The sequence below is a fragment of the Lonchura striata genome, chromosome 8 (assembly GCF_046129695.1).
Source record: "Lonchura striata isolate bLonStr1 chromosome 8, bLonStr1.mat, whole genome shotgun sequence".
NCBI classification, from domain to species: Eukaryota; Metazoa; Chordata; class Aves; order Passeriformes; family Estrildidae; genus Lonchura; species Lonchura striata.
Window position 1 is genome coordinate 14386203 of NC_134610.1, and position 20384 is coordinate 14406586.

At 42.0% G+C, this 20384-nt stretch overlaps 1 protein-coding gene across 1 annotated transcript; it reads right to left on the reverse strand.

Annotated features, from left to right (window-relative positions):
- ERCC3 (ERCC excision repair 3, TFIIH core complex helicase subunit) lies at nt 1-20312 on the reverse strand. The gene is made up of 15 exons (XM_021526168.3): nt 20221-20312; nt 19933-20138; nt 18159-18395; nt 17488-17537; nt 16490-16625; nt 16126-16284; nt 14975-15179; nt 13692-14006; nt 12361-12545; nt 9633-9835; nt 6242-6338; nt 5937-6054; nt 4677-4795; nt 1324-1476; nt 1-974 (listed from the first exon to the last, which is right to left on the reverse strand). Exons 1-15 carry the CDS (start codon nt 20237-20239, stop codon nt 840-842), a joined length of 2337 nt encoding a protein of 778 aa, XP_021381843.1. The 5' UTR covers nt 20240-20312; the 3' UTR covers nt 1-839.
- Between the last annotated feature and the right edge of the window lie 72 nt (nt 20313-20384).

Sequence of the window (20384 nt, forward strand, 5' to 3'; positions counted from 1 at the left end):
TGTTTAGCAGTTACGAAGGTTTTATTGCATGGTTAATAAATAGAATATAAATAAAAGAGAAACAGCTTTTATTTGAGCAACTTCTCAACAGTAGCAAGAAAAATTAGGAAAACAAGCACAGAATTCATTTGTATTAACTTCTAATGCTTTCCTTGAATTTACTTTGGAGACAGAGTCCCTTTTTCTTCTTGTCTTCAAACTCTGAAGTATTTCTGACCTATCTGCTAGAATTTTAATACAGGTAAAGTCACAAGTATAAATTAGCTCTTAGTTTAAAAATATAATGTAAAGTGCTCCTCTCAGGATTTGTTCAGCTCACTAAATGATTTTATTTAAGCATTTTGAAAAACAGTATATTGTTGAGCAGACACAAGAATCAGATAAATAATATCTCGAACATCAGTACAAACTTCATTTACAAAACCTTTTCAGGACTCTTCCGAAAAAGGATCTTCAGCTGATAAAAATAAAATCTATTAATTACCCTGAAAACCAGACAAGTACTTCCCTTGAATGAAGTGGCCCACATGCTTCTGCCCTCTGGCCATGAGGAAATGAGGGCATAAGACAAGGAGCACAGTGCCACACAAAAAAAAAATATATGCCATGACATATTTGTATCTTAAAGTTTCTAAAAATATATTCATGGTAAGATTTAGTTCCTTCTTTGCTTTCCCATTCACCTATGAGAGCACATACATTGGTAAGTAAACACGTGGCTGTACAGATGCATATAAAAGAGTCTTTTAAAGGACCTGCCATAAATTTCAACTCCACCTTTCCAGTAACAGGAACAAGTAGAGGGGTGACGTTTCAAGGAGGCGCCGGTGTGAAGGACGTCACTTGCGGAAGCGTTTGAACAGGGGGTGGATGTGCTTGTTTGCGGACGCCTTGCTCCGTGAGGAGTGGTACTCCATGTAAACAGTGTCATCTGCTCCCGACATGGAGCTCATGGTGCCTGCGCGGCGCGACACCTGCAAGGACAAGGAGCACAGGCACCTGCTCAGTGTGGGATCAGAGGCTTCAAATATTTTCACTGCATGTGACCTAAAAGATTTACTTCAAAATCTGTAACAATAGATCTGTTACCTTCTCCTTCAAATATGATGGAGAAGGACATGAATTCCATGCTGAATTTTTTCTCAGTGCCCAATTACTGCAATAACTTAAGGCTAATACAGATTAAAAAGCCAAATCTGTTCTCTAATGTTTCACAAAGATACCAGGCCATCAATGACAACATCACATTTAGAATTGGATGGAAATAAATTGGACCAGTTCTGTCCCACCTGTGTTCATTCTTTTCAAAGAATTCTTCGTTACCTGAGCTGACTTTGAACCATATTCCCCAGCAACTACTTCCTCCTCAGCATCCAGGTCAGATGCTTGCAGGACTTTCTGGAGAAGCTGCTGCTGCTCTTCTTTGGTTGAAAATGAAAGCTCTTCTTCTTCCATGCCTGCCAATTTTGTGATTACCTAAGAAACAAAGCACACTACAAGGTGAGGGCTCTTCCTCCTCACTGATAGCTATTCAAAACCAGGACAAGAATTTCTGATTCCATATCCTGTTGGAACTGCCTTCAACTTTTATTAATGGTTGGAACAACCTCACACTACAGATAGCACAAATACATATAAAATCTTTCTAAGTGATTCACAGCTCTTATTATATTCTGGCTGGAAATGCAAAAGACGAATCTTTGGAGGGAAAAAAAAGGAAAAGAAGAAAGAAAAGCTCTGGGCAGAGCATGTCAGCTAAACATCGTTTATACCAGCTTGATCAAGAGCCTGACCAAAGCACATATAACTCAGACATGTATTCAACTTACTACAGGGTTGGTGTCATGATGTAGGCTCTAGATTTATCTAGTTTAAGAACCAGTATTTTATATTTAATAAAAATAATCCACAAGCTCCGCAGACACTTAGAATTTTAGCAAGAAGCATTCAGGACAATGGGAAAAAACCCCTAACAAATTGAGATATACAGCTGTTGTGAGACAGTGCAGCAACCTGCAACAGAGCATTAGTCACAGAGCAAACTCTTCCAGCCTTTGAGTACTTAAAACACTGGGTAACTTCAGTTAAGTTTGTTCTCCTTGGAATTTTCAGTAACTCAACTAGTAACTGAGGGTGCAGGGCACTTGTGACCTACTGGCAATGCAGTGCCATGGGCTCCATCAGCTGACAAACCTCCTCTTCTGAATAACTGACAGATCTCAAGGTTCTATTATATTCTGTTATAAAGATTTGCAACAGGCAGCTTACTTTCTTAACCAGAAGTATTTTGAAAATTTCACAAGAATTCTCCCTGTAGTTAAATGCTTTTTGTAAGTATATGTTTATACATAACAATCAGTTTTCCCACTGCTCCCAATTTGACATGGTTTTGAGAAAGACATTCTAATTCAACCACTGATTATGTAGAGTTTTCTGTTGTCTTTTCTGCTTACCTTTTGAGTCAATACAATTAGAACTAATTACCTCAGCAGCCTGAGTTGGAGCAGATCACAAAAACACTGTAAATAAAGTTTAAGGTAGAAGATATCCATATTAGCTGCCAAGTACTGCTGTTTAAAAATTGAGTAGGGAAACACTGGAATGAATAATAAGTGCTGTGGGCTGTTATTTGTGGGAATGTCTAGTCTGAAAAAGGATGTTTTCATGAGAAAACATCCGAGCCTGAAGAATCCATTCATGGAAGGAATCAGTCCTACACGGCTAAAGGAACGCTACCGTACTCCTTGTTTATTTAGGAGGATATGTGCTATGGTCATCTCAAAAGTAAAGAGAAAGGAGTCATAAAAATCCATTTTAAATAGTTTTTGCCCATTTCCAGCTCTGGTTGCAAGACAGTGGTAGCATGATTCATAGAATGGAAAGAATTCCCACTGCATCATATTTTAAGCTGTCCAACTGATGCTCTGTTTAAAAGTTATCTCCAATTATTTAATATACAGAGTTCTTCTGCTACTAGTTTAAAATTTAGTATATCCTACATTTGATCTCTAAATAAAAATAAAATACAGTAGCAAAGGCAACTGGTTAGCTGACAAGAAAAAAACCAGCTAGCAGTACACCCCAAGCAGTAAACTGTAATAAGGTTGATATTTAAGAAGCAAAGACAAGATATGTGGATTTAGCAAAAACATCCAGTTCTCTTTTTGATGAAAGGCAGAGAATGAAGCAATTGAGAGATGGCAAGAAAAAACTAAATCCTCAACAAAAAGTGAAAACTGTTACCCTTTTAAACTAGTAATGAATTTTTAGTTATTTAGGAACACAAATTCTGAAGGACAGGACATTAGCAGTGAAACAATTATCTAAAGAAGAGGCAGAGTCTCCATATTTGGAATACTAAGAAGGCAGACATCTATTGGGAATGGCACACTCATCCTTGCTTGGAATTAAGAAACACAAGAGATGTTTTTTGGATGTTTCTTTCAGCCCTATTATTCTTTGGTGCCAGCATGGCAAAGTTTGGCAAACAGAAGAAAATAGATATTCTAATGTTTTGTTTCTAATCTGCAAATATAGAACATTCCAGTACTGGTCAGCAAAACTGTTGCTCCAGATACTCAGCTGGCCACTTGTGCTGCTTTTTTTACACTACACCAAAGCTCCTAGGACTAAGAGCTCCTTCCTTGCAAAATTAAATCCCTCTATTTTAACCTCCTTAGTTCTAGAATCCAGGGCATTCAAATATAAGTAAAGGGATTGCTCTAATCTTCATGGGTATAGCCACACAGATGCATTTGCTGTAATTAGTTGCAGCTTAGTACTGATCTGCAACTTTGTTGGAATGTATTCACTACAAATGGAAACAAAGTTTTCACTTATAAAGACCATGACAGGTCTGTCTCTAAAGAGCTCTTTAATGGACTGCTCTTTCCAGAGCAGTGATTTGCTCCAGCCCAGCAGTTCAGGGGGATGTCCCGTACTGGTGCCTCACCCAGACAAGCTCTTGAGCAGCCAGATGTGGGAGTCTTATTTCTCATTCTCCTCAGCACTGCTTCTCATTGGCAAAGCTTCTAATCAGAGCAGTAAGCTTCAGTTTTTCAAAGGAATAACCTACCTAAACCCAAGCGCTATCATGACACTCTGCTGCCTTCACAGCCTAACAGATGAGCATACAGGGCAATCCATGCAGTAAAAGAAAAATAAGTGAGATACACCATGAAATCTATATTATAGAGGAGTTTTAGCTATGTTTGGAAGATGACATAGTGAAATACTGGTCTGAGACTTGAACTCTTTGGAAATTGTCACTTCCTAAGTTTTGCAAGTTGTCTAAATTGGTGCTGCCCTCTCTGACAACACCCAATACTGGTTTATACAGCATCAGTGTGATAGTGGATAATGGGAGACCTGCACAGATAAACAAGTGAACAGCACAAACAAACCAACCACCAAGGAACATGCACTGCACTCTGCAGGGTGCCTGCTTTCCAGCTACGACATTCACCTTTCTAGAAGCTGTACAAAGCTACTTCTGCCTGCCCTCACATTAATATAGATAATTAAACAATACCAGAGCAGTTCTCGCTTGCAAGAAAAACATTCATTAATGCATTCCACAACCAGAATTCTCAAGTACTGGACATAATACTAACACTAAGCAATATGAAAATTACATTCTTAGGCCTCAAGCATAATAAATAGAAGGAACGAGTTACCTTGAAGCTATAACCTTGATCTACGAGAAACCGTTGTCGTTTTGTTGAGTATGCCATTTCCTGAGTGTCTTGGGATACAAGGGAATAAAAAAAGGCATTGTATTCCTCTGCAACCATGCCTAGAAGACAAAATCAACTCAGTGATTAGTTTCATTTGGAACACTGCAATAAAGAACAACCAAGGAATAAATACTGAAAACAGGTACTTAAGTAATTTGTCCCAAAAAAAACTATTTGCCTTGTCTAGCTGCACCCAGACCTTGCATAAACTGATTGACACAGCATGGAAACTACTACTTTTGGTCTTAATAACTTGAGGATAGGTGAATAGACAAAAACAGAAAAGGAAATGTAGTCTAACACAATCACACAAGTGCTCTAAGAAGAATCTGCTGCTTTATTCTGCTAGGCAAGGTGAAAGATAAAATTGTTTTTAAGCCTATCATGTCAAGAAGTGAAAAGTCAAGAGCAAGGACTGCAGCACATGTCAAAAAAAGTCTAACAGAAAAAGACGAAGGAAAGGTTTTATCCATGGGAACTAGAGTTTGCAGTGTTTTTGAATTTAAAAAGTGAAGCAAAGATATTTAGCTAAGAATTCATAGCACTATCTGGAAGACCAGCATATACCAGGCTGTGTATAAACTTTTTTTTACATTTACAGTACTTAAGGTCTGTTACCTTGGTGATAGGGTTCTCTTTTAAAACCCAGGGTTTCACTAAGACTTTGTCAATTCACTAACATGGGTTTTATTAACATTTTCAAACAAAGCCTTACCTGTAACAAGCAGAAACTGCACATAAAATCAGTGTGTGCAGAGCTTAAGTCTGAGTACAAATTATTTTAAGTATTTAATTGTTTTAATAAAAAAAAAATTCCTTTGGCCATATTTTACAAAAACACACTAGTCAAAAACCAAATCCAATTTTTAAAAGTAATCTACAGTGTCAAGAATGTGATTTCTAAAGGCTTGCTTCTCAGACTAATACTATGATCTTACACAAACAATTTCATGTTGAAGAAAATATCAAGGAGAGAGAATTACCATAGAAAGTCAGTCTTCTTTCAGCTTTTTTTTAGAAGTTTTCTCATCACTAAGTTTACTGACCGAGAAGTTGCTTCATTTTCATTCACTGGTATATAAGTATACTCTCTTTGACTAAAACATAAGGACAGTATAAAGAAACCTCATGAAAATTCAGTTTTTCCTGCTCTAGGTTGCTATGATCCAAGGCCCAGAGCCCAAGCACCACCTCCTTTACCTTTTTTGGCTCTCAGCACTCGTCCCAGCCTTTGAGCCTCCTGCCTTCGTGACCCACCATGGGATGAAATCTGAATGAGAACATTGGCTTCTGGCAGATCGAAGGATGTGTCCCCTACCTGCAACAGAGCAGCACCCTCTGAGCAGTCTCTTATTTCCACATCTCCCCAGCCAACACTAAATAAAAAGCACAGCTTTCTTTGTGAGCTGTGATATAAAGATGTCAAATGCACACCATGCATGTGCAGCTGTCTCTTAAAGCTGACTCCAAAGACAGGTACAAGGACAGTGAATGTACTCCCTCACCTTGGAAATGAAAATAGTGTTGATTTTTGGATTGTGCTTGAAGTTTTGTAGAATTTGCATTCTTTCCCCTTGTGCAGTAGGACCATAGATATAAGGTCTGAAAAGAACACAACATATACAAATGAAATAAATACAAGATTTCTCAGTAATTTCTTATGAGGCACCATGGCAAGGAGTGCAGGACACCTTTGAGCAGATATGAAAACAAACCAGATTTTGGTACAGATATCAGTTTACTTTTAGCTTGTTTTACTCTTCATGGCAGCTGCCCAGGGGTTTGTGGAACCCTCTGCAGCAACACAGTCAGCCAGAAAGAAATTCTGACAGTTACAAATGTTTTGCAATTACATGCACCAATGAAGCTGTATATCAACAGACTGAATACATTTGTTAAGCCTACATGAAAGACTGAAGGCAGCTGTTAAAGACATTTTTTTCCTCAAATGTACTGAGTTAGCACATTTACAGCTGCAAGCTTTGCTTCCTATTTAAACACTTGAAAATACAGGCTTCTCTATCAAGGATATGCTGGGTGTCACAAACGGGCTGCTGGGTGTTGTTCTGGGAAAATTATTTTTGCTTTTCAAGCTAACCTCTTGCCCCTGCTAATACCTTCTGGGCTTACTGAAATCATGCAAAGGCCTCAAACATTTCATTAGCAGGTCACAGTGGCATTTCACCCATGGTTTCTAATGTCTGACAATGAATTACATGGAACATTTAATGTCTCAATCCCAAAGGCTCACACAAACTCTCAGTCACTCACAGACTTCATGAGTAACTTGGATTGCTATGAATTTTCCAGTGCCTGGCTGTTTTATTTCTGCCTAAGCAAAGTTAAAAAACCAAAAAACTAAAAAAAGCAAAGCCCATACAAAAACAGTGAGCTGCATGCAGGATAGCACTGCACTGCTTGTCATCTGTTGCACTACTTTTCCAAATGAAGGCTACCAAGCATCTCCAAACAATAGGAGTCAAATTTTCCAACTACCATTTTGCTCAGAGTTCCATAAATTATTTCTAACACAAGGAACCAAGCTCAAATTTTCCATTTAGTATTGCACATACATGATGGCTGAACATAAACATGGCAGTGCATAGGACTAAGGTTTTCTATTCTTATCAACTAATCCCTGTGCCCTGGCTCCTCTTGCTTTCTTTACTAAAAACTTTATTCTAGGGTTTTTTACCAAATAAGCCTAGTAATCTCTAATCTAATTCTTCTATTTAGTGAATTTAAGCAGACTTCTAGAAAAAAACAGCTAAAAAAATGAGCTAACACTGAAAAAATACCTTCATTATTCATTTTGTAGCATTCAGTAATATATTAAGCCTTATTTTAAATTTCACATAGTGTTTAAATTGTGAAGTTAAATGGCAGATTTAAGCTGAAACTAAAGTATTTTTGAGCCTTCCTTTTCTTTAGGCAACCAAGAAGGCACTCAAACACATTTTGTATTAAGAACAGAATAATCCTGAACTGCTGGCTATCAATCTTTCATTTTAACTTGCCCAGATCCTACTTGACAGTGATTCACTGGCATTCCTGAGTACTTTTCTGAATCTAGAACAGTAAGTGCTAAATGGATTATTTTTTAAATTACTCATTTTCCTCACTGTGAAAAGACATTTGAGGGATTTGCAAAGATCGACCCCTCTCCCATTAACTGACATAACTGACAAAACCACAGAGGCACAGTCCATCAGAAACAGTGATTTAAACATATTCCTAACACCAGTGAAATCAGTCAGTACATGAGCTATGCTATACTGGATGACAGAATCATGACAGAGGGAAAGCTGGCCAAGCAAATTTGCATTCTCAGGCCCCAAAATTTGCAGTAATTCCTGTCATGTGCATGGTCTTTCCCTGATGGTCCCCCACTACCAAGAGCAAGCGGGTTAAGGGAGGAGTCAGCAGAGGCAGTCAGACTTTGGCCACCTCTCCCCCCATGGGGGAGCCCACCCAGCCCCATCAGGCCATGAGAAGGGCAGTGGGAGCTGTGCTCCTGCTGGGCACACAGCCACAGCACTCCCGCTGTACCCACTGGGCTGCTCTCTCCTCCACACACGGAATTCCTGCCCTGCATAAACTAACAGTTCCCTTTGGTTTAGCTCGCTCACAGCAAAAAACCTCTGGTTAAAACAAAGCTCACCGTTGTCCAGCACAGCAAGCCTCCTTTCTTTCTGAGATAACCTGGAGCTCCATAACTCATGTGAGAAACATTAAATTAACTCCAGAATATAAAAAGGGGCCACCTTTTTCTTCAGCTGGTTTTCCTGCCACACTTCCACAGCATCTACCCCACTTACAACTGCTGTGCTCTGTAGCATCCCCCACCTCCCAGCATTGGCTGTGCTAAAGGCTTTGTCTGTGGTACACTGAACACTGCTAGAGACATTCCAGAGGCATCATTACAGCTAATCTCTGTCCAGACAGATTAAAAAAATGATGAAAGAGACCACGGGTGTTGGAATTCATCCAGCACCATTAGCTCTGCTTGCTATTTGATGTCACAGCATGTCAGCACCACACGGCCCCTTAAACTGCAATCAGAAATGATCACGAATTTCGGAAAGCGTAAGGCTTGTCTGTGGTTTTGCTAAGGAGCACTGCTGAAATTCCTATACATGAAATCATGCACCATCAAAATATCCCACAGCTTCCAACAAGCAAGGCATTATTTGGGCTTGTCAAAGAAAGGATGAGGACATCTTATAACATTATGTTTCCCAATAATCGCTCTATGCTCAATCCTGACAAACCCTCCCTGATTATCCCTCCTCAAACCCTACCAACAGACTGATGCTGACCCCTCATTAAACCCTGTCGGCACCATCTCCAGTAACTGCACTCATGTTATAGTCATTTAAGGTAATCAAGGAGCTCTAGGGAGAAATGTCCTTTAGTTTATTAAACAATTACTGCACTTCTAGGCAGTGCACTAGCACAGCACAGATACCAAAAAACCTTGTCTTACAAGGGTAAGACCTTTTGAGAACCTGAAGAAAGCCCTGGGTCTCAAAACATCCTGAAAGATCCAGAGTATATATTTGAAAACCTTTGTCTCAAAGAGACAGGGGAAGCTACCATCCATTAAAGAAACAGTCCTAGTGATATTTCCAAAAGCCCCTCATTTTTCCATTGGCTTTAACTAATTAAAATAAACTTTTCTGAAACAAATGCTAAACAGAGACTCTTCAAACACTGAAGTCATGTTGCAGTGCCAGTGAGGTCCATCCAAAAATACCCTCCTGAACTTTTTATGCAGGAGGACTGGAGTTACAGCATTACAAAAAATATTAAAGAATACTGAAAGCTGTGAGATTGCAATGAAATTGTCATGGAAGGAAGAAAACAACAGTGCCATCACTGGTTGTGAACACTTACTTCCCAAGTCTGACTGCATATTCCTTCAGTGCAAACACATTATCAGCAAAGACGATGATTTTATCATTCCGTCGCTCATGAAACTTAATCAGGAACTGACAGGCTCTGAATTTATTTGGGTTCATGGTGTAGAGCAGTATCCTTTTTTTTGTTTTAATAGCTACATATTCTCTGTAAAATTCAGGTGACATCGGGCACCAGACCTACAATTAGAAAACACACACACACACAAAGTAGCATTTAATTATTTACTTATTTAATCACTGTGGGAATTGAAAAAGTACTGGGAGATGGTAATGCATTAGGACTTTCTGCATAGGGCAGGTCACTTTTTTAACACAGTCATTTCTGTACCAAAATGAAAGTTACCAGTCAGTATGTTTTTCCAAAATGCTTTGGCATTGAGATCCATGACAGAAATGGGCAGTGAGACTGGAATAAATTACTTCATGTTGACACTTAAATAATTTACTCAATGCCACTACTTCTTATAAAACAGTAGTTAAGGGAATGAACTGTGTAGTCTCCCCCTCACAGCAGTCAAAGCTTTTTCCCATAAAGATTAATTTTCATCCATATGATGAAAGCTGAGACACATTTTGTCTTCATTACAGAACAAATTCACCCATCTTTCTTCAAATAAAGGAGTGACCTTTATTTTAACAGCTATTGAGTCTAAAACTTCCAAAATACTAGGACTGATTAGAAGTTTTCAACAGACAATAACATCATCCCAGCATATCTAAGCAAATCTTCTATTATGTAAATAACAACCATAGTACTTCAGTAAGTCTAGGATTATTTTTTTCTACTGCAGCATGAGAAAAGAAGAAATTATCAAGTTTAAGCCAATGAATTGACACTATTGATAACATTTGACACTATCAATAGGGCATATAATTTAGGAAACATTCACTCTGCTGTACATGAGTTATTCCCTCATACCCACTGGACAATAGAAATTAACAAACTACCACAGAGAAAAGCCTCTTTCATCACCACCATTCAGCTAAGGAAGTTAACGAAAATTTACAGTTTATTTAAACAACGTGATTTGTTCTGTACTGATAAGAACTAATTTTTTGTTTCAAAATATTTTTCCAGTGACTTAAATGCCAGATGATGCTTTTACTATCCTTTGACTACACTAAAAATAAATTAATGCACTGAACAGGCTCTGTTGTTATTGTGTGCTGTCTACATGAAAGGCTTAAAACTCTTGAACCAGAAGAGAATTACATCAAAGTGACAATATGATGCAAATACTGAATAGTTGACTGTGGTAAAAGCATTTCATCTATTGATCAATGCCTCTGACTACAGGGCAAACATATGTATTTTGTATTTGCATTCTTTTCTGGATTAGGAAATGGGTAAGATCTACTTCTTTCCTGAATCATATTTTCATTTTACATTTTGCAAGACAGTCAAAGACTTAGTATAGCTGCCCAGAAACAGATTATTTGTAAATCACAAAACTCTGAAAAAACAGGTAAAGAACAGGTTTATTGTCTTTTTTTAAATTTTGTGTAACTTTTAAAACTGTGCTGCTCATTCTCTTTTAGAGCAGTGAAAGAGCAACACCTGCAACAACCACGACTGCCCATCAGCACTGCCCTCTCCGGCCACCTGGGAAGAACTGCACTTAAAAGAGTGAGCCAAACGCCTTTCCTGGCTGAGGGGAATAAACCAAGTTGATTAACGTGGTTTACTCCTCAAGGAAATCCAAACAAATATGCAAAGCAGCTGTGCACATATTGGAGGCAACACTGTGCTTTTTTATTCTTTGCTTTTGGCAGAGTCATCAAATGTTAGTTCGAAACACTGGCCTAAGGAATATAAACTTGCAGAATTTTCTCATCATTCAGAACAAAAGGTAGCCCATGCTTCATTTTTCAATGACTAAAGGGCAGTTCAGGTACTCAGAATTTTGCTTGCACAGCAAAACTAACCAAAGTGCCTAAATGCAAACCTGAATTTGAGGACTGGTTACTCTCCCTTCAACAGTTATTTTCTAGGTGCTTATCACTTGCATTCTATGAGTTCAAAACAGTGGGTTTTTTTCCTTCTACAACTTCCAGTTTGTATAGTATTCAAAAGGAGAACAGCTGACCTGCATTTTTATCTTTTATTCCAGTACCAGAGCTAGGGAGAATTACATGAAATTAGCAAGACAGGCTTAAAATAAACCACCACAACACTTAACAACAACAAAAAGACACAAAAACCCACCTAAACTCTACCATAACACATTGCAGCTCCTAAAGCTTTACTTCCATTCAACAGGAGACCAGAAAAGTTAATGAAAAAGCAATCCCCTAATGCTTACATGGAAACCCTGTAAATAACAGAGAGCTTTGAGAAAGTAATACTCTTCCCTAAGTATCTTTCATGGCAATTATCAGAGATAATACATTGAATTAGGCTTTCCAGAAAGATTACTTTAACATTCTAATGTGCCTGTGTGAAAGATTTTCACTTCTTCTGATACCAGATTTATGCTGGAAAGAACAGAGGTCACACCTTTATACTGGAAAGAATGGTGAGATCCAGGGCTATGTTTTCAAGTTTCACTCTCATATGTTCAGACTTGAAACAAGCAGGTATTTTCTTATGTTTTAAAATTTCTACTATTGTTCTTTTTTGTAAAGAGCTGCAAATTTTTTTCTCAACTTTGTAAGCATACTAAATAAACACTAATTATTAGTACTGAAAAGCAGAACATCACCTCAGCACACTGGACTTTAGCAATGTAGCCACTGTTCTGCAGCTCCATCCAGTTGGCTTCATAGAGCTTTGGTCCAATCAGGAAGTTCAGGTCAACAATTTTATCATCTTCTCTGACCAGGGTAGCAGTCAGCCCCAGCTTACAGTGAGCTTGGACGATAGTGAGCACACGTCTGAACATTTTTGCTAAGAAATCCAAGACAAATCTTTTGTTAACTTTCCTGAATGGTTTTAGAAGCTAAATACTACAACTTTTAAAAGACATTTTCATCAACTCCTGAGCATAAGGCAAGCACAGCATTGGGAAATTGTACCCCACTGCACACATGCTCCTAACAAATCTGTGTTACAGCAAAACTTCACAGTGATTGCAGCTTTACTTTGCATTGTCAAGTGTACTCGGAAAATGCCAGTAAACCTTCTGGCATCTTTATTATTTCCCATTCCCCAAGACAAAGTGAATATATTCAAAGGTTACATGGCTTGGCTTGGGTCTCTACTATTTCCTAGCAAGAACTATGACACAAGGACTCCTGGCTGACTGCCACATTCAGAACTTACAGGATAGGGCAGAATTACTCATGTTTAGTATTGCTAGAAATCACAGAGCAGTTGCTATACCTTCATTTCTATGAAACCAAGCAAGAACAAAAGTGACAGAACAGTGCCAGCACTGTGCTATTTTGATAAAATGGCAATTAATTACCAAGGTCTGCTTCTGAAATCCTCTCTGTAGACACCAAAATATATTCAAGTAAGAATAAGGAAGAACAGCTAACAAAATCTTGGGTGGTTTTTTAGCCAGGATTATTTCACAGATACTTTAATAGTACATTATTGCTTTCCAGTAGTACAGATCTCAATTACACGGCAATTTCAAAGACAAGTTATTTCTGGATGCTAATCACTATGATTACTCATAGATATTAAAAGCTGGCCTGCAGTGCCACTGCATCTAAGAGAAGAAGGCAGATGAATTTCTCTCATGCTCAAATATGTTTACAGCAAAATCATGCAAAGGTAACTTGGGCATTTTAAGAGCACTTCATCAACGTACATGGAAGAACTTGTACTTTACACTGCTACTATAGAAAACACTGTGTCTAATTTGAAGGGTCCAGAAAACTAGTGGTCAGTTAAACTATGTAGTATCAGGGGAAAAAAAGAAAAAAAAAAGTACAACAAGGCAGTTTACTTATTCCAAAACCCTAAGCCATGGGTTTACTCACTACATTAATCATGAGAAGAACAGCAAAAAAACACCACTTCTACAAGAACGAAAGGACATTAACAATGTGTGCAACATGGAAGGTTTGCACACCTTTTCCTTACCAGGAATGGTATGGACTTCATCCAGTATCATAAGGCCCCATTCTTGACTTTTAAGCCACTCCATTACTCTTTCTGCTTCCCAAGACCTTTTTGTTGTGTGCCCCAACATGGAGTATGTGCTGATGGCAACAGAACAGCCAATGGGCTTGTCTTTGGCATCAGACGTGAAGCGACAGATCTGGCTGTCATCGATGGTGGACCACATCTTGAACTGGGCCTTCCACTGCTCCACAGACACGGCAGAGTTGCCGAGCACCAGGCACCGCTTGCGCACAGTGCACGCGGCTGTCACTCCCACCAGGGACTTGCCAGCACCTGAGGGGAAGGAGGAGTGACACTCATTAGCCATCTCTCAGACACCACTGGAGCAGGAGGAAAACAAAAGAGCCAAGGAAAACCATGAGAGGATATGAAATCATGCAAAGGGAAATTTATTTGTTGTTTCTTTGCTACAATAGTCGTAAAGAGATCAAGTATTCACTTCTTAAAAATACAGCTGTATTTCCTCAAGAAAAAAAATGTAAACAATGGCTTTGATAATTAGAAGCAATCATTTTAATGCTTTTTAAAATTTCAAAAGAATGTTAAATTACAGGTGGCTACAGAAAGCTTCCCTAAGAGTGCTCTATTCCTCTGTCTCCGCCAGTTATACACCCCCCCACAAAGCAAGTCCTTAAATCTTCCCATCCTTCACACTTCTTCCAGCATCCCTTACACGCTCTCAGGCCATCATCACAGTTCCCATGTGCCTCCTTTTCCCCCAATACTGAGAGCACTGGCACACAGCTTCCAGCTTCCTCCATTTACCCCCTGTTTTCTGTAGTCTGTCTCAGTCAGTATGTCTCTCATTTCTTATTCAAACTCCCCTGGCCCAGCAGGTGTGCACACAAGCGCTTTCCTTCCTTGGACCCCCCTTTATACCGCCTTTGTATTCCCAGCTCCCCTCAGTTTCCCTATTCCCAACCAAGGAATTAATTCCAGTGCCAACAGCTTTACATTCCATGGAGATGAGCAGAGGTGGCAGAGGGCACAGAGGAAGCAGTACTGGCACTGTGAAGGTACCAGAGCTGCTCCCCAGCCCCTGCCAGGACACCAACAATTCTGTGACCCAGCTCTCCCTCAGCACAGCTTCACCACCAGCTCAGTAAAAACCAGGATTCTGCACACTGGAACCAGAACAGTCCCTGATGCTGTCTGAAATTCAGGCAGTTGTCATCTTTGGAATTTTCTTTACTACAGGCAAATAAAGAACAAATTGTCTAAGTACCAACACAGAAACTTACCACATGGCAAGACAATAACACCAGACCTGGCTCGTCCATTCCCAAACATCTTCCTCAGGCTTTTCTCTTGATAGGGCCTGAGGACTGCAGTAGGTTTCAGATCTATATTGATATCAGGATTCACAGAATCATTTCTGAAGTCATATTCTGCCAGCAAGGGGTACTCCAAATGGATACAACGCTTCTGAAGTTCTTCAATCATCTCCTAAAGAGGAAACAAAGCTTTAGTTGATAAATTCTCCACATTTGAATTAATTTCTTTTTCCCTAAAAACAACTAGGTTACATAGTACCAAGTGAAGTTACATTTATTTTTTATGCTTATGAAGTCTGCAAGAGCCAAGGCTTATTCTGAAAACTTTACTTGTGATTACCCTACCCCCCTGCAAATTTTGAAAAAGTTAATGTTAGAGAGGTGGGCTCTTTAGGCAGATGGAAGAACATGACACATTCAGCTCAGATTGCTGCTTACCTGGCAATGACTAAACTACACCCTGAGGTCCTGCAACGAAGAGTTTAGCAACAGACATTAAAGGTTCTCTATGTTACAGAAATCTGTTATGCTGAAAGCCTCCATACCTGTATGGAACTTATTCCAAGACAATGACAGGTTGAATCAGCCACCAAGAGCTGGTTGGTTTGGGTTGGCTTTTTTCAAATAAATAAAACAGCTACTAAGTTTTACTTTTAAAAATTCCTTTTCCCCCCACTAAGGCATCATTAGAATCACCACATCCAAAAATAACTTGAGAAGTTCTATAGAAGCTCAAGCAAAGACTGTGCTCCAACCTTCAGCTCCCCTTCTCAAGTGATGAAATTGGAACCATCAAGAAAGAGTTCCTTCTGCAACCATGAAAAGGGAAAAAAAAATCTCACTGAAAACATCCCTCAACTGAATTCTCATCTTGAACTAAGTAATCTGAACGAATGTGACAGGAACCTCCCTGAGTCCCTGGAGCCTCTCTGGCCTGTAAGCACTGCACTCTGCAGGCAGGGGAGGAACAACACCCACACTGCCACCCTCTAAGAGTCTAAGCTTTGGAAGGTAAAAGGAAAGAAATGTTAATGATTTCCAGTGATCTCCTCTACCAAAGAGCCACAGTACTTGCTAGTAAATTCTCATGCTTATGTGCTTCTGTGCAATATTCATACCTGCTTGACTTCAAAAGACACTGTCTGCGTTTCCTCCTCCTCCTCCTCATCTTTGTCCATCTGTTCATAAAACTCAAATAAGTCAGCAGGGACATCTGGCTTATTCTGAGCATCTGTTCCCTGTGAAGTTGATGGACCACCTTCACTAGATTTGGAAATCTGAAATAGAGGAACATGAATTTCACCAAAAGTTTCACCAAAGACACACACTGGCTCCCCTCTTCCCCTCAACTTTGGGCTCATTAAAGAGGCAGTCTCTTACTGGCAGAACGAAGCTGATAAAACACAAAACAAGAGCAACTCCAAAGTACTCAAGAGTTTACCTGCAGTCACTGCAGTAATTTTAGAATATGGCTGGACATACCGCTGATTTACTTGTGAATGTCTCTGTAATCAGCTCTGTCTCTTCACCTTCAGCATTTCTCAGGCGACATTCTTTAATTACATGGTCTTGCAGAAGCTGCTGAATGACATCAGGGTGGGTACTTTCCACAAAATACCTAAAATGAAAGAATAAAAGAAAGTATTTTTATGAACTCATCAACTGAATAACTCACAGGAAATGTGGCATAGATGCATAGCTAGATGCACTCTCAAGCATAAAACCTTGGGGTGCTAATTTAAAAATAAAGACATTATGGCAACCAAAACTTTTAAAAGATGCCTCACACCAAAAGCATAATATACTGTGCAGTCATCCCTCCATCTTACTCACATGCTCTCTAACCTAAGTGTCAAACTCCAGCAGAAATGCCAACACAGATCTCTCACATGCATGTCTTATTTGTGACACACATATGAAGTAAATTGTTTAGACTGAACTGAGGTGAGTTCGTGAAAATGCCAGATGTGGTGTTTTCAAGTTCCTGTCCACAGCACCAGAAAAGCCCCAGACTTCCAAAACACAGACCACCTAAAAATTTAAAACTAATGCATCTTGGAGATGCCTTAATGACGATGCTGGTTGGAGATCACAGTTACAATATGCGCTTACTTCTCCAGGCCACTTCTAGCATTATCCTCTAGCTTTAAAACAAACCAGATTCAATACACACACAAGCACCCACCTCTTCCCACTGGATCTGGATATCTTTCCCCAAGTCCAAGCAATAAAGAAACAAGCTACAATATCAAATTTGTAACCTACTTTTAAAAACGTGATGACAACCAGTGCTAGCTCAGGACAGCCAAACAGAATACATCAGCTAACGTACTGAATACTTCCAAAAGCTGTAAAAATAATACCTGAGAGCTGTTACACTCAGCTGGCAGCTGTGAGACTCCAGAGCTCCTCAGAGCACTCACACACAGCTGGGCATGGGAGGGTTTCCTGCCACAAGAGCTGAAGAAGAAGCCATTTACCTGTTATGTTTCAGAACCAGCTTCACCTTCCCATAGCTGACCGTGCACAGCTACAAAGAGAGCAATCATTAGGAACATACAAAAGACAGATTCCACGTTTAGGACCAAACACTGCAAAGGTTTTAAGTCTTTGTGGGGAAGCACCTTACCACAAAACATTTACTTGTTATGCTCATAGAGCAAACCTGAAAAGGTATTTTCAGAAGATGCTCACATCATCTGATGAGGGACAACAGGCACAGATACTCAATTTTTTATATCTAACGTCAAAGTGTTTCCAAGACTGTGAGGACACACTTGCAGGATAAGGCAGGCTGTCTCACAGTGCCCCACTGTTACAGGCTGCTTCCCACATTCTGTTTTCTTTCAAAGCAAATCTGAGGAAACTTTCCCCATGTACGATTGTACTGGCTGAAATTATCTACACAGACACTTACATGTACTTTTTATAAATCCCACAAAGGCTATATTATGAAAATAGTATGTGTGCAGCAATATTATATGCAAAAAGACAGAAAAAGAATAATGCTCTCTTGAAACAATGACAGAAAAATAAAACATTTAAAATGATTATTAAAAAATAATAAATCAATTAGGCAGAGGCAGCAGGAAAGGAATTCCTTAGTAGAAAGAGATATATTTCCAATGCAATGTCAGTAAAATAGCCTTACCTTGATAAACTGAATGATTCCATCTGGGACACCAGTCTTGCTCAGTTTCTGCAAATACTCAGTGATATCACTTGTCTGCAAGCCCACACTCACAGCAGCATACAGGGAGTAAGCAGTCAGCTTGTACTCATGAATGTGGGTGGGTCTGCACACAGGCTCAGCAATAGCAACCAGAAAGTCCTGTGCATATTTGTAAACTGGAGAAAAGGCTTCCAAAAATATATGGCCATCAGGAGCCTACAGAAATAAACAAATGCTGAAGGCACAACAGTGTTAGCTGAACTGAATCTCATAATGAATTTACAAGAAAATGAATAAACATGTAACTTTTGTCTTCTGAAAATGGTCCAGGAATTGATTTGTCCATGTTCCTTCCATGGGACTATGAATAAACCACACCCAAATCAATAAAGTTTTTCCAGACTGACATGCTGGAGTATTCCTTCTTTTTTAATGCTGAAGAAATTGCTTGAGTAGAGGCAAGCTTCCAGCCCCATTTCCCTGGAACAACAAAACTCCTAGTTCATTCTATGTGGAAGGAATGAATGAATGAATGAATGAATGAATGAATGAATGAATGAATGAATGAATGAATGAATGAATGAATGAAAGGCAGCACTTGGGTGTCCCAGCCCTAGGTGCTGTACAGCACTTGGTGACAGGCACCGTTCAGACACTGGCTGGGAAACCACCTCTTCACACCATGCTGCACCACTTGCTAGACCTCGGGCAAGTTTACTGACGTCCCTTTCAAAGGGCAGAGAAAACAAATGGCACCAGTTACAGAAACTGAGGCCAGCCTGTCTTAAAGCCGTTTCACCCAACATACAAACACTGTGTCACTGCAGTGATAGATCCCTCTCGTGTCATCAGCCAGCGCGCTGTTTTACAGCCCACCCCGACAATCCGGCCGAGCTGCTGCCTGCCCTGCCCGGTCCGCAGCACGCCCGGGACAGCGGGGACCCGCCTGGAGGCTGCTGAGGCTGGAGCAACTCCCTGGGCACCGCCGTGGCTCCCGTCCGGCTGTCCCCGCACGGCCCCGAACCGCATCAAACGCCGCTCCCAGGCGCGCCCGAGGCTCTCCACCCGCCCTGCGCCCCCCCCGCAGCAGGCCCGGCCTCCCCCCGGGAGAACGGCCCCGGCCTCCCCCGGGAGAACGGCCCCGGCTTCCCCCCGGGAGAACGGCCCCGGCCTCCCCCGGGAGAACGGCCCCGGCCCCTCCCCGGGAGAACGGCCCCGGCTTCCCCCCGGGAGAACGGCCCCGGCTTCCCCCGGGAGAACGGCCCCGGCTTCCCCCCGGGAGAACGGCCCCGGCCCCTCCCCGGGAGAACGGCCCCGGCTTCCCCCCGGGAGAACGGCCCCGGCTTCCCCACGGGAGAACGGCCCCGGCTTCCCCCCGGGAGAACGGCCCCGGCCCCTCCCCGGGAGAACGGCCCCGGCTTCCCCCGGGAGAACGGCCCCGGCCCCTCCCCGGGAGAACGGCCCCGGCTTCCCCCCGGGAGAACGGCCCCGGCCCCTCCCCGGGAGAACGGCCCCGGCTTCCCCACGGGAGAACGGCCCCGGCCCGGCCCCGGCCCCTCCCCGGGAGAACGGCCCCGGCCCCTCCCCGGGAGAACGGCCCCGGCTTCCCCCCGGGAGAACGGCCCCGGCTTCCCCACGGGAGAACGGCCCCGGCCCCTCCCCGGGAGAACGGCCCCGGCTTCCCACCCGGGAGAACGGCCCCGGCCCCTCCCCGGGAGAACGGCCCCCCGGGCCGGCCGTGCCCCGCACGCACCACCCAGAGCGGCCGCGAGCTGTGGTCGGCCTTCAGGGGCATCTGCAGCCGGTAGTCCTTGGCGCCGTACTCGTCCACCTTGGTGCCGCTCTCCTCCACCTGCTTCCCCGCCGCCGACGGCACCGCCTCCTGCGGCTCCTTCCCGGCACCTTCGTCCTCATCGTCTTCGTCGTCATCGTAATGGCGCTTCTTGGACTTCTTCTTATCTGGGAGCAGAGCGGGAGCTGTGACGAGCGCCCCAGGTGCCCCCGCCCGGCCCGGCCCGCGCCGCTCCCCGGCCCCGCGCACCGCGCTCCTTCCTGCCCATGGCCGCCGCGCCGCGCCGCGCCCGCCCGCGCGTCACTTCCGCGGGGCGGCGCCGCCAGGGGAGGAGACACCACCGTCCCTCCGTTCGGGCCGCCCCCGCCGCGGGGAGGCGTGCGGGCGGGCGCGGGGCGGGGCCTCGGACACGG

Bases quoted from the DNA above. Each gene is read 5' to 3' on its own strand.
- ERCC3 (XM_021526168.3), bottom strand. The intron at 9,836-12,360 runs GTGATGTTCTGC...TTCTAATTGTAG, and splicing joins CTAAAGTCCAGTGTGCTGAG to GTCTGGTGCCCGATGTCACC. The intron at 4,796-5,936 runs GTAAAGGAGGTG...TTTGTCTTCTAG, and splicing joins AGTGCTGAGAGCCAAAAAAG to GCATGGTTGCAGAGGAATAC.